At 33.0% G+C, this 14,709-nt stretch overlaps 2 protein-coding genes across 3 annotated transcripts; both read right to left on the minus strand.

Moving 5' to 3' along the window:
• Positions 1-786: 786 nt before the first annotated feature.
• On the minus strand, positions 787-5,133 carry LOC125824901 (calcium-dependent protein kinase 11). Of its 2 annotated transcripts, none has more exons than XM_049504243.1 (8): positions 4,492-5,133; positions 4,128-4,271; positions 3,860-4,012; positions 3,654-3,769; positions 2,583-2,750; positions 2,084-2,308; positions 1,396-1,539; positions 787-1,193 (listed from the first exon to the last, which is right to left on the minus strand). In XM_049504243.1, the coding sequence occupies exons 1-7, from the start codon at positions 5,048-5,050 to the stop codon at positions 1,399-1,401; spliced, it is 1,506 nt and encodes a 501-aa protein (XP_049360200.1). In that variant the 5' UTR covers positions 5,051-5,133; the 3' UTR covers positions 787-1,193; positions 1,396-1,398. The 2 variants fall into 2 exon arrangements, with proteins under 2 accessions (XP_049360200.1, XP_049360199.1); XM_049504242.1 differs by having other exon boundaries at positions 787-1,177; positions 4,492-5,132.
• A 915-nt stretch (positions 5,134-6,048) lies between these two features.
• On the minus strand, positions 6,049-9,170 carry LOC125824924 (subtilisin-like protease SBT3.9). The gene is made up of 3 exons (XM_049504269.1): positions 8,884-9,170; positions 7,709-7,806; positions 6,049-6,298 (listed from the first exon to the last, which is right to left on the minus strand). Exons 1-3 carry the CDS (start codon positions 9,075-9,077, stop codon positions 6,234-6,236), a joined length of 357 nt encoding a protein of 118 aa, XP_049360226.1. The 5' UTR covers positions 9,078-9,170; the 3' UTR covers positions 6,049-6,233.
• Between the last annotated feature and the right edge of the window lie 5,539 nt (positions 9,171-14,709).

Consider the following 14,709-nt stretch of genomic DNA (forward strand, 5'->3'; position numbering starts at 1 on the left):
TTAATTATGTAAAGCCTCCCATCTCTTTTTGCAATTATATATGCATTCATAGTTCTATCTTCACAACATAGTTGTAGGAGTAAGATTGCATACACAATACTCTTTCTAATTTGAAATTACATTAAGTATGTTATTACACTAGTAGTTGTTTTATACCTCACATTTGACTATATTTACTCGAAATTGATGCTAACTTCACTAATGATTTGAAAATTTAAATTTCTTTTATACTCTAATTAATTTGGGATATAATTATTCAATGATATAGTTTTAGAAAAAAATACTATTAATTCTCTCTTGATTTTAGTATACTAGACAAGTAAAAAGGAACGGTGAGAGTAGAAGCTAAAAGCACGTATTAGCAATACTAAATAGTCTGATTAGTAACTTGTGATTTTGAAAATTTGCAGTAATGATAATAGTAATTTTTTCCTTAAAAATAAATAGTTAAAACTGGTTTCTTAGAAGATAAGTGGTCTCGCAAAGCCAGTCAACGAGCCTAACAACAAGTCAAAACTACGAGAAGAGCGCGAGAAGTTTTTATGAAGGTAGAGATATTTTCAAATTAGACGTCAAGTTGGTGTGCTACATGTTAACAAGGCAAATCACATTGTCTGTAAAACAAAAAGTGATGCCATTTGTTATGGTAAAAATCAAGCCTACAATATTGGAAGGAAAAAAAAAAAAACAGGAAGATCACACAGGGTAAAATTAGATTGACATTTATTTGTGTTTGACATATGACAAAATGATCTTAAAAAGTACTCAATTTCTAATAACAAAAAATTAATATAGACATAAAGAAGGTTTTAACAACACTTCTCAGGTACAAACAACTGTAGTATTTTAGAATTTATGAACTAGAGGAAAAACCCTCAAATTATATAAGATAAAGTAGCAAAGGTAAGAGTAACGTCTGCTTACATCCCACCCTCTCCAAATCCCGCTCGTGGAAAGATACTGGGCATGCTGTTGTTGAGAGTAGCAACAACTGTAATTTTGCTACTATAGCACTAAACCTATCTACCATGACAAAATAATAGAGCACCAATCTATGCTGGTAATAGTCCAACATTGTCTTGGCAAATACAGCTCTACTTGACCCCTCTCGTCCGGTTGAAAGCCTCCTTGACCTCCTCCGGTTATCGGTTGGTCCAACGTGTTCTATCAGCTTGGTCTGGTAAACAATCATGCTAGAATTAGAGAGTTAGATACCAAACAATCTAAATATAATGTTGATATGATACATTTTCTAATAGTATTCATTAATTGATTATGTTTCAGTCTGTAATTTCGAATGAGATATATCTTTCTTTTTTGAAATTTATCGACTAGTTGAATTGATATTTTATAGAAAAGTTGTTGGATTAAAATATAAAATATAGAAGTGGAAACCTTCTATTGTTTTTTCTCACTGTCACTTGCTCCAAGTGCATCTGCCAAGTTAAAATTCAAATTGCCTCTCATTGTTCTAGCTGCAAATCCTGTATTTCCCTTCTTCATCATTGTTGCAAATTCGCCATAATCTATACGTCCATCCTGCCAAACAGAAAAATATATTAGCTTGACTTAACTCAGAAATGTGACGCCCATGACAGAGGGCTGGTTGATGAGGACGGGTCAAAGAGAATGACTGACAGATTTTTAGGCTGACAAGCTCCTGAAGAAGGGGTGCATATGAGTACATGACACTTTAGCGACTCACACGTTGGAGTGGGAGAGGAAAATGAAGGGCTTTATGAGGCATAACACAAGTTCACATGATATACACATTTTTGGACTCAATGATGGTGAGGTGCAAAGGACAAACTTGTGAGATCTTTTGGGCCAAGGCCACCACAACATACATGCATTTGTATAAGCACGAAAACTGCTTATTGTATTGCATAATACCTTTCAGTCTTGTTTTGTGAGGTGTGTGACCTATGTTAGATACCACAACTTCTAGTGTTCCGAATAACGAGTAGGTTATTTTTGATAGTTATGAAAAAACTTATAAAAAGGACATGGATGAACTAAACATTGGACAAGTCAGCTTTTTTCTTTTCTTTTCAGGAGAGTAACTATAGCTAAGGAGACTTACATTGTCTATGTCAATCTCTTTAATTATGTCATCCAATTTAACATCACCAAGGCCAAATTCTACGCAAGCTTGTTGAAGCTCATCAGTTGTAATATAACCACTTCCATCTTTGTCAAAGTAGGAGAATGCAGCAAGCAGATTCTCCTCTCTCTCCGTCTTATTCAAATGCAACGTTGCAGCAATGAATTCACCATAGTCAATCGTGCCACTGTTGTCAAAGTCAGCCTGCAAAAAACATATCTCACCGCGTCATTTTGCTACTTATTTTAGAGGGACTAAAATCTTGGACTAATGTTCCCAGTTGCACTCTAGAATTACTGTATCCTGTAAGAAGGGAGGATCAAGAAACAGTACCAAATGGCTAATGTGTGCAGCCAAATTTTCATGCTTTTATCTGATCATGCACAATCTATGTGCCAAATGGTCTTGTAAAATACAACTCAAAAGGCATTTTCACAAATCTATAGAGATTCTAAAACGAAACGAAATTAGTAAGTACCGCTTTCATCAGGGCCTTAATGTCGGACTCCACTAGGTCAGACCCTACTCTTTTCAAGCCATCTTTCAGTTCCTCATATGTGATTGTTCCACTGCTATCTGTGTCGATCATTTTGAACAACTGCTTTAGGCCTCCTATTTCTTCCTCTGAAAGCCTTTCTGCTATGACCTGTTTGTATTAAGTGTTACAATTATCAGAAATCAATCTAGTATGCAAAATCCAAAAGTGTACACAAAAAAGGTCTGCAAAACAGAAAGTAGCCTATTGAAAACCATCACATATGTTGAATATTCAGATTCTGGAGTTAGATTTTTGTTTTGCGACGTCACCAGAAGCAACATATATTGGCTGAACTTCTAATTGAGATACAAGTAGTTAAATTTCACATTTAACTGAAGGTCCTATTAGTACTTGAGAATTGAGAGCTTTGAACAAAATGTCTCTATTACTGTCTACCAAAGACAAGTTTTTTCGAAGAACTTTCAGAATCCAATAAGTCCTTTAAACACCTAAAAGGATTTCCCTAAGACCCTAACCATCCTAAACGGTATCTAAACATGTAGCTTTATCTAAGTTACCTTCTTTCGATATCAGCATTTTCCTTAGATAACATACTTTCACACTGAATCACTTGGATTTCATTTTTGGAGACACCGGAAAAGATTAAGAGGTCTTAAATATGTTTCTTGTACAAAACCATAGCTCTAGAGTTCTATCTCTAAGGATGAGATGTACAAGTAGTCATGACTAATGAGATAGTTGTCTACGACAATCCTTCTCCAAAACTTAGCTCATGTCAAATAATTTCCGGTGGAATTGTAACACAGAAACTTTAGAAGAACTGTTAAAGAAGTACCAAAGTAGTGAATATGCCATTGGATAAACATAATATCTTAAGGACTTCTTCAAACACTATCACCAATATCACTTTCAGACTGTTAGTCTGTTCTATATACTCATGTTTATGTTCCTAGTTAAGAGTTTTATGCATGTCAAGCCATGATACATTATATGAAATCCAAGAAACAACAAGTTGGCAAAAGAGCAAAGATGTATAAAAGCAGTACATACTCGTAAAGCCATCTTTTTAAGTTTGTTCATATCATAGAACTGCTTAAGACGATTCAACACTGCAGATCCCAAAGGTTTGTCTGGAGCAGCTGCATCGTCCACAAGCCACGGATGACCTTGGAAAATAAAAAAGACAAACAAGTTTTCATAATGAAACTATAAACTTTTCTAATACCTTATCAGCAAATTAAATAGGTGGTACTCACATAGGACTTCATGAGCAGTTATTCGTGCTTTAGGATCCCTATCGAGCATCTTTTTAACCAAGTCTTTTGCACTATCAGAAATGTGAGGCCATGGTTCAGATTCAAAGTCTATCTTCCCTTTCAAAATCTGCTTGAATATACCATTGTCCGTCTCTGCATGTCCGGAAAGTGAAAAAAAGAAACAACAAAGTAACAGATAGTTAATCATTGATTCTTTGTCTTCTAATAAGAAAAGAAGATAAATGAAGCTACAACATTGTAAATTTACCAGCCCAAAAAGGAGGAACCCCAGATAACAAGATGTATAAGATGACTCCAGCACTCCATACATCTATTTCAGGTCCATAGAATTTATGCAACACTTCAGGAGCAACATAATATGGACTTCCTACAACATCAGAGACATATTGCCCTGCCACAAAATGTTAAAAAGAGTATATATAAGTTCTCCAATTTCATCGAAGTCAGGTAGCCAACCAACTGAGCTACTAAGATTCCCGTCCTAATACTTCCATCGATTGGAAGAAACCAAATTCATTCACAACACAAAGTCCATTTGGATCTACCAAAAACATGAATAAGACGAAGTACAAAAAGATTGTTTCAAGAACAAATGATCCAAGAAAACAAACCAGGCTTATAAAAAATCGACAACCCGAAATCTGTAGCCTTGAGAGTAGCATCTTCATCAGAACTATCAAATAAGAAATTTTCAGGCTTAAGATCTCTATGCATGACACCAAGAGAATGACAAGCCTCAACAACCTTAACAATTGTTTTCATCAAATGTGCAGCTTGCCTTTCACTATAATGTCCCTTTTGAACAATCCTATCAAAAAGCTCACCCCCTTTACACAATTCCATAACTATATGGACAAAAAGATTGTCTTCATAAGTCCCTTTGATTCTGACAACATTAGGATGTTCAGACAAATGATGCATTATTTGAATTTCTCTCCAAACATCCTCATAATCTTCCCTACATAAAAGTTTCCTTTTTGGAATTGATTTACATGCATATTGTAGCCCTGTTGCCTTTTCAGTACATTGATATGTTGTACCAAATTGTCCTTGGCCTAATTTCTTACCAAGAGTGTAATGTTCCCTTAATCTTGGAGTTTGGTAAGGGAGAACATTGGGAGATGGCTTTGAGGATATAGGAGGTCTCTTTTTTGCTACAACTTGTGCCATGTTTTCTTACAACAATTTTTTTTTGTGTGTGTTTTCTTGATTTTGGAGAAACTAAGGAAAATTTTCAGTTTATGTTTTTTTTTGTTTTCCATATGTAAAAGTTGTTACCAATTTTCTTGATGTATGGTCAGTGTTATCTGGCGGGAAATGTGGTGTTAGTTGTAAAGACAAAGTGGAGTGGGATTTGGAAAATGGAAGGGAGACATGTCCAACATCAATCAATTCTATATTTTTCTTTATTCATTTTTCAGATTTATTATACACACGTTAAAGAATTCTTACATGAGTGGTGTATTTTAATGTGTTGTAACATGTTACTTGTCTTGTTTAGATATTTTTCGGTTACTATACTCACTTATTATGGAGGGTGAATATTACTTTTTAGATAACATAACTATATAATAAGTGTATTTTAACGTGTTGTACGATATTACTTGTCTTGATTAGTTATTTTTTAGTTTCTAAATTTGGGGGTGAATATTACTTTTTAGGTGACATGACTATTAAAAAAAATTATATATTGTTTTTGTGTACAAAAGTCAAACTCTTGTTTCTTCGCCTAGTACTAGTAATTGCATTTCTAGTGTTCCACTAGTTCTCTCTATGATTTGAAACTTTTACATTTTGGTTGGAAATGAAAATGTCAACTGAATTGCATTATCCAATTGATAAAAAGTAGTGTTTTTTTAAAACTTAGAACACCTTTATAATGGAACATGATTGTAAAATCTGTTCATTTTCCTCTGGGAATTTTTGAAAAAAAAAAAGATGTAGCAAAATATTAACCAATAAAACTGTTGCTAATTACTCTTATATCTTGGAAATTTCTCACCTTTCACTTTAAAAGTAAAACAAATACAAACTAAGTTCATGTTATGTTTTAAATGAGATGCAAAATACGTTGCTGCTTTGTTAAGTATTTCTTGCCTAAATTATTCACCATCCTTTAATGTGGTCATACATAAAAGTATCACAAGACAACTATCTGTACAGGGATATTAAGCAGACAATTTTATTTTCATATAGTTAAAACAAGCGTTACAGCGATAAGTACCACAATTACATTAGGGAATAGGGATAGTCTTTCAATCTAAGTTCAAAACACCATTGAAACAGGCATAGATAACAAGTTTATACACATCAAGGAAACTTGTTTTGGAGATGAGGTCTCAAGTATTGTCTTTCAGACGCGTCGAGTGTGCAACTGAACTGTTTGGCTTGGAACAACTTGCAGCACTCCAGGTTGCTCTGCAAAAGTGATATCTTAGTTAGGCTAGTCTGAGAGCTTAAAACTCCCGAATAGAGCGATGCAAAAATCGTATGAACATATTTTCCAGGAAGGTACATGCAAAAACTGATATTGAATACAAAACTCAGATTTAAGCGGAATCCAAAATAGACACAATGACCATATAATAGGGGAGGGATTTGACTTAATGTTGGAACATTACTCAACTTCAAGAATTGTCAGACTTTCATCCAGGGTAAAGAACATATAAAAATGAAGCACTCAGATGCATTTTAGACATCCTGGAAAACAGACTCCAGAACCACAACGCTGACGTTTTGATAGCCATCAAGGATGTATATCTAAGATGAATCGATATGACATAGAGATACTTAGAAGAAGACACTAACAGTAAGCATTTATTTTTTTTGAAACTGAAAAGAAAAAATGTCCAAGCACCAGTAAGTATCGTGATCATTGTAGCAAAGGGCAAGCATTCTAACGGAAGGAAGGCCATAAATTCAGCAATTTTAGTAAGGGTTGCTAAATATCAAGCACCAGCTACATCACTGCACCATGCCAACCTGAAATTTATTTAGACTTAAAGAATGATCTAGAAGGTATTGGACCACTAGGAGTAACGGTTCTATGTCCAGGAATTTATTTTTCCAAATAAAAGGAACTTAAACATTTTTGATAAGTAATCTGTTGTCTCAGGGCATTTCCTTCCCAAAATTATTCCAAAAAAATGTACACCTAACATCATTCCTCTTGTCCTTTTATCATGTAAAGTTGAAAATCGCATCAATAATGAATGATTCTTCTCATCCTTTTCATGTAAAGTTGGAATACTACATTAATATTGCCATTCCTCTTGTGCTTCTTCACATAGTTTTTTTTAAAAAGTGGCAAGTATTATTGTTATCAAATCCAGCACTAAGAAAGTGTTGTGGTTGCATCCAAAAAAAAAAAAAGAACAAAAGAAAAGTAAACCATGCCTATCACTAGTGGACCAGCTTGGTCAAGAATATGCTTCACATAAAACCATTAAACCAGTCCTAAAATAACCCCAGCCCCTTTCTTAAGCCAAAAAGAAAAAAAAATCCAAATCATTCTTACATAGTTCATGACAAACATCCTCACTCTATTTTCTGATGGTTAAACTATTAATGATGAAATGAAAAACATATTTTGAATTTGAGATTTAGCAAGAAGCTAGAAATGTGTGTGTAATTGTTCCACCATCCCTTGAACATGAAATACTATGTTCAACTTTCAACATGAATGCCAAGTACTTCAACAGACGAGTGTTATGGCTGTCATAGTTAAATTCACCATGCTAATTACTCATCTCAGAAGAAGATACAGACCAACCATATACCAAAATAATTTAATCAATGATACTGAAAGAGTAGGAAGTAAATTCTTACTTGAGAGCTCAGAAACCTGCTCAGCAGTCAGCTTTGCTGAGAATCCACTAGCTGCGTGCTTGTAACTGTATATCAATGCCTCTTTTGCAGCCTCCTCACTTTTTTGATTACCACAAGTATACACAAAATATCAGGATCTTTACTCCAAAAATTTGTAGTGTACAATACATTTACCATACAATAATCATGACAATTACATACAATTGATAATTGATAGCAAGCATTTTCTATCCTTCTTTTTCCTCACCAAAGAAAACAGCAAATGATCTTGAAACCATTATTCATTCATTACTACAATATGAGATTTAATGAATATTGGAAAGTTTGCTTTGAAAAGTTTCATACTTTATTCAAATTAAGATCACAAAAGTCAATTAGACTAGTTAGTAGTTTTGATTGTCCAAATTAACTATTCGCAAAAAATAAACTTGGTACGAACCACTACATGTTCCTAAAGTTCGAGTATACATTGCATAAATTTTTGCAGTAATAGAGCTATAATTTAAAACAATAAACTAACAAAATCCTTTAAATCAGATTACTCCTCCTATAACTTTTGAACTGTTTGATCTAATCACTTTGCCCCTCACCATTCCCTTAAGAAATGCCCAAACATGCAATCATTACCTAGCATTCAGAAATAGGTACAGTAACAACATCAAAAAATGCAATAATCGAAGCAAAGACCAACAGGTAATAACAGAAATTGAAGGACAAGAAACCACAAGCTTAGTGCTAATGCAATTGAAATTCACAGAGACAACACTCGACTACCTAACCTCCAAAACCTCCTATCTATGGTGCGTCATGTCCTTGATAAACTGAAGGTACGCCATGTGCAGTCTAATCACCTCACCCAGTATTCTTTGCCCAACCTCTACATCCCTTTAGCCCCATCACTGACAACCTCTCACATTCTTAATAATCAAACACATAGAAAATGAATTCAGAAAAAAAAAAAGTCCAACCCAGAAAAAATGAATTCAGCGTGAATACAAAGACAAAGTCCAACCCCATGTGGAAAAAAAAGATCAAATTTATTATCTTGAAAAAAGACCAAATCTTTGATGAAATTGATTAGAAACAGGGTCAATCCAAACCTACCCACAACCCCATCTTCCTATACTGCAATTCAAAACAGTAAAAACAGATAGAATTGGAAAAATAATTCGAACCTGCCAAGAACAGAAGTTAGGGTTTTGATATGATACTCCTCAGGTTCTTGATCTTCAGGTTGCTCAGTATACACTATATGAACTTTGGATTCATTAGAGGGTTGTGAAGCTTGTGAATCTGCCATTGTTGTTATAAAAGCTGTAAACAACAAGAAAAACAAGAGAATTGAAGAAAGTATTTGATCCTTCTTCATTACTTTAGGCAGTATTTATAAGAACAAAAGGATATTTTTGGGCTTTTTCTCCTTAATGACTAAGTTTCAGAGTCTTCAAAAATTACAATACAACAAATTTTTTGATTCCTTTTCGTGTTTATTGCACTATACTTTTCTGCCTTAGAATTTACGTTACTTACTATTATAGATTTGTCTATGTCCAAGTGTTCACAAGGTCAAGACTCATTAACGGTTTGGTTTAGAATTATGCGTGTATTAATAGTGTATACATTAATTATAAAAATAATTTATATTAGTCTAATTTTACATTTAAAAAATTTGATATTCTATCTTGAATATCACTTATACATGAATTAGTTATACAGATTTTCAAAATACAAACCAAACACTATAGTATTATAATTTTGTATATAAATAAATTTATCCTTTAACCAACTTTTAAACATGATATTTACTTATAATTTAATGTAAATAAGGTATCGTTTTTGTTCATAATTTTTCAAACAAACACCACGAAAGAGTAGCTTTCCATTTTATTTTATTTTTATGTAAATAAAAAAAGGAAAATAGTTTCGGTCTTAATATTTGGTAAAACAACATTTTCTCCAATAACAGTTGAATTGTTATTATTTTAAATATAAAACAACTTCTTCAAACATTTTTTTTTTTTAATTTTGGGTTAGAGATGTTCTGATTTGTCCTTTTTATTTTTTTGGAGAAAGATAAATAATGAGTATTATTTATTTGTCTTACAAGAGTTGTCTGCAAGTATTTGTCTAATCCAATTTGTAGTTATTTATATTGGCTTGAAAATTGGCATGTATAACCGTTTTGTCATTCTTTCAAGTTAAACGAGTGATGCGTTATGGGTAACCATCCATAAACCAAAGGTACATATTTCGTTGCCTGTGATTATGAATAGGCAAACAAATATAGCAACATCATATAACAAAAATCTATCACGATCTGAGACTATCTCAAGTTGTAACACGTTGCTTAGAGTCACGAGTGACTCAAGGCTAACCTCATAATATGGCATGACATTAGAAATATACAAGTAATAACTAAAGATAACTTACACAAACGCCGAAGCTAAAACTCAACTAATCTATTAAACACAAATAGATTAATATCTAATATGTCACGAGCTGAATCTAAATTGATTGTGTGAAAAGTCTCTACTAAAATGAGATGCTAAGATAAACCTCTAACTAACTCTAAATGTCTGAAAATTGAAATAATAAGTTCGTCCTCGAAAGATGAGGACTCACCAAAAAAAAATGTTAAGCTGATCTGGAGTCTTACTAACCGTGATCTGAGTGGTGAACATATACTTTTGAACAATATACGCAGAAAGTATGTGACTAATAATTTAAATAGACGGAGTATATGAGGAAAGCATGATAATGTAGCAATTGACTATGTTGAACTGCAATGACATAAGTTGAGGCAATAACCAAGTAAATAACATAAAATCTAATAAAATATTGTACTGACATAACTAAATACTTGGTCGTGCCATAATCTGAAAAAGGTTGAACTGTGGGAGATATTACTAACCGACATATAATCATGTGAGTTACTACATGGAGTTTGATATATAATCTCCATCAAAAAGGTTCACTGCACTTTGTCAAGGTAGAAAAATTTATCTGAGCTAATGTGAATTTATTAAGCTAACATTGATAAAAGACTAAGGAGTTAACCCCAACTGACGAGAGACCCCTTTTAATTCCTATCGTGGCACATATAGTTCTAGGACTTGGAGATTGCTATTAAAGGTGTCATGTCTCTACTAATAGATGGACCTTCATCCCTAGGTCCATTTGATACTAAGTAAAACTCCCAGCGAAAATCATGTAACTAAAGACAATATTGATTTGATAATACTTACTCCTCTATCTAAAAGTATCTAAGTCATGAAACCCAATAATAAACATGCATCTAAAAATACATAATTTTGAGCCATGAAAATGCATATATAATGAGAGTTCATGAGAATACCATTTAAAACATGAAATCACAAGTTAAAACATGCAAGCACAATTGCACAAACCATTCATGAAGAACAACTGATTTATATTGAGAACCCATGAAATCATTGGTATCACTCAAAACTACCTCCTAGTCGAAACACGGTGCTTAGAGCCACAAGTGATCCAAGCTAACCTCATGGCATGACATGACAAGACAATAAAAATCAACATGCAATGGCAATAGAAAGATAATAAAATGCGGAACTGAACTAAAAATAGTTTTAAAATATCAATAGTTTTATGAAATATCTTAGAAATCAAGAAACATATGTTTTCTTCAGGAACTTATGGTACAGACAAGCCATTGTTTGGCATTAAATTGGGTCAGGAAGAACAAATTATTCTAGCTCCGAAGAAAAGATTCATCTTCAAATTTTCCCTTCCTTCTAATCTAATATTTCGGATTTTAGCTTCCACATTCCTTTTATTGAGCATAATGATGTGATCGAGCTTGTTGTATTTAGTATACAACGTCAAGCAGTTTTGTTTCCCCTACTGATGATGTGTCGAGAAGTCCATTGTTGGAACTAGATTGATCGATTTCGGGTCAAATAGAAAGAACTAAAAGATTCCACCTCTAGAAAAACGCCTACACCTATTGGCTTGAGCCACTATTCTCATTTCCTCACTCACCCATACACATAGATGAATCTAACTAACTGTCTGAAAAGCCTCTACTACTACGAGTTGCTAGGACAAGCCCCTAGCTAACTCAAATTGTCTGGAACTCAAAGTAAATGACCAAAGAGAAAATAGAAATCGTCCTCTAGAGATGAGGACTCACCAACAAGCTACTGTGTTGATCGGGGATATACTAACCGCAGTCTGAATGTTGAACATCCAAACCTATATTATCAAATGATATAGGCAGAAAGTATGTTGTCAGTACTTTGAACGTATTGAGTGTGTAATACAATGCATGATAAACATAGTACCAGGACATGATGAATCTATAAAACATGTTGATGTATTGACCAGGTAAAATAACATGGAACTGAGATGTACTGTACTGAAATGCGTAAATATATGATCATGCAATAAGTGAAAATCTAATTCTAGGAGACACTAAAACCGACATAAACCATGTTAGCTACTACATGGAGTTTAATGTACTGCCCTCACACGAAAAAGAAAGTGTCCAATATTTACCAAGGTAAGAGACCCAATAACTATGTGGATCAAGTAACTAATATGTCACCTTAGGCATAAAAACCTATGATAGCACGTAATTCTGGACTTCGAGATTGCTACTAAGGGTTCACAGACAAACTGAAATTCTTCATCCCTAAATTCGCTCGAGGCTAAGTACACTCCCAAGGAAGACATATATTCAATTGATACAGTAATAATATGATAATACTGAAATATTAATACTTGATAATAGTTGAGTAGCTCATAAAATCATGAATTAAAAACTGATAATTTCTTAGTATAACTGAAAGACACTATATTTGAAAGCATCTAAAATCATGAAACCTAATAATATGAAAACATGCATTTTGAAATCATAAAATTTTGAGTCATGAAAATACTTGTATACTTAGGGTTCGTTAAAATGTCATTCAAAACATGAATTTCATAAATAAAACATGCAATTAAGGGCTATTCACAAATGCATTGAAAACACGATTTAAAAACCCTAGGTTTGGAGAATTCATATACTGAAGAATTGAGATTTTCTTAGGACTCAATGGGTGCGAGGAAACCCATTAATGAAATCTCACATACCTGGAATGAAGAACCATAGCTTGAATTCCTTGAATGAAAGACTTAAAACTTGAAATCCTAGCTTGCTTAAGAATAGACTTGAGAGAGAAGAAACTTAATTTAGGATGTTGAGCGTGTAGGTGAGGGTCTAAGTCCATAAGAATCCCTTAATCCCATTTAGAATAGTACAAAACGACGTAATATAGGAATTAAAAGAGTGGAAAAAAACACCAAAATAACCCTATCATAAAAACTATCGAAGGTCATCTACAGAGGCCTTTCACAATCAGTATAATAATCAACGAACCGTGAAAGTGTTTGTAAAAGACAAAAATTTCTGGATTCTGAGAATCAACCATACGGACTCTTCTACGATCCGTCAAAGTTCCCATAGAAGCATAGTTAAACAAAGTTACTGAGGTTCTGATCTACAAATCAATCTATGTCCCGTAAAGGCTTTTACCATCAGTAGAAGTGTTTGTGAAAGCACATATTTTGGTAGTCCGGTTTTTCTAAACTTTCTCGTTTTGATATGGACTTAGGAACGTTTGGGACGTTACAATCATAAAACCCTAGGTGTTTGTAGAAATCATAAACTAAAGAATTGGGTTTTCTTTAAGACTGAATGAGTGAAAAGATAATCATTAATGAAATTCCACATACTTGGAATGAAGATATTGTCTTGAATTTCTTTTATGGAAACTTGAAACCTTAGAACTCTAGTTTTTGCTTGAGAGAAAACTTGAAAGAGAAGAATTTGATTTTTTAGATCATGTGTGTGAAAGGGAGGGTCTAGGTCACCAAGTATCCCTTAATCCCACTTAGAATAGTTAAAACGATATAATATAGAGATTAAAAGAGTGAGAAAAAACTAAAACAACTCTACTAAAAAAATATGAATTCACAACGATCCGTGATTCCATCTGCGTGTTGTAGTTCCCATCCCGTAGAAATCGGAGAGAAACCTGAATTTCTAAAGGTCAAACCACGAGACCAAACTACAATTTATGGTTCCAATTACGACTTGTATTGATCATTCGTAGAAACAGGCTGATTTTATGAGTTTCAGTGTTTTGATTTACGGACCAGTACGCATAAAGGGCTTTACAACCCACAGACCTGGCTCGTAAATCTTAGACCAATTTCCCAATCATCTAAGGTTCGTAGTTCCACCTATAGCCCGTAGATGGTGCCCGTAAATCTCAAAAAAATTGCAAACTAACATTTGTTGAACTTCTTAAAATCTGATCTGGACTTGAAAATTATCAAGGTATTAAAAAAATTTTAAAGGTCCAACATTCCCTAAACTATGTGAAAATATTAAAAAAAAAAAAAAAGAACTAACAGTTTAATTCAAAACACCTTGTATTTTTCTTCGTTTGTAAAACACATTCTATTCCTAATTAGAAATATTACTTTTTAAAATAACCTATTCTTGTTTCTTTCTTTTAAAATCAGTTTTACTAATAAATAATGTTATGATCTTCTTAAATCTCATTTTGTCAATTAAAATAAAATAATTCGACATACCTTTTTTAACTGATAATATAGATTAGTTACTCCAATAATTTTCATTTAGATGATGATAAAAAAATCTAACAAAATAGAAAATATTTTTAGTTCTTAATTTTTCCAAATTGAAGTAGGATGAACATTTGCTAATACAGAAATATACTATTAGGAAAGATTAATTTGAAAAGAAATAACATATTTATTTGAAAAAGGGACATTTTGGACCTAACTATTGATGGCAAAAAACATTTTTAGACTAAACTATTAACTAAGACGTTTTTATTCAATTTCGCATAGATTAAGGACATATTTTACCCTTTTCCGGACAAATAATGATGCTTGAAAAGAGAATATGACACACAAGAACCAAAATGCTAGTACTGTTTAACTATAAG

Source organism: Solanum verrucosum, unplaced genomic scaffold, assembly GCF_900185275.1.
Source record: "Solanum verrucosum unplaced genomic scaffold, falcon-dt-bn FXZP01000086.1, whole genome shotgun sequence".
In the NCBI taxonomy this organism is placed as follows: domain Eukaryota; kingdom Viridiplantae; phylum Streptophyta; class Magnoliopsida; order Solanales; family Solanaceae; genus Solanum; species Solanum verrucosum.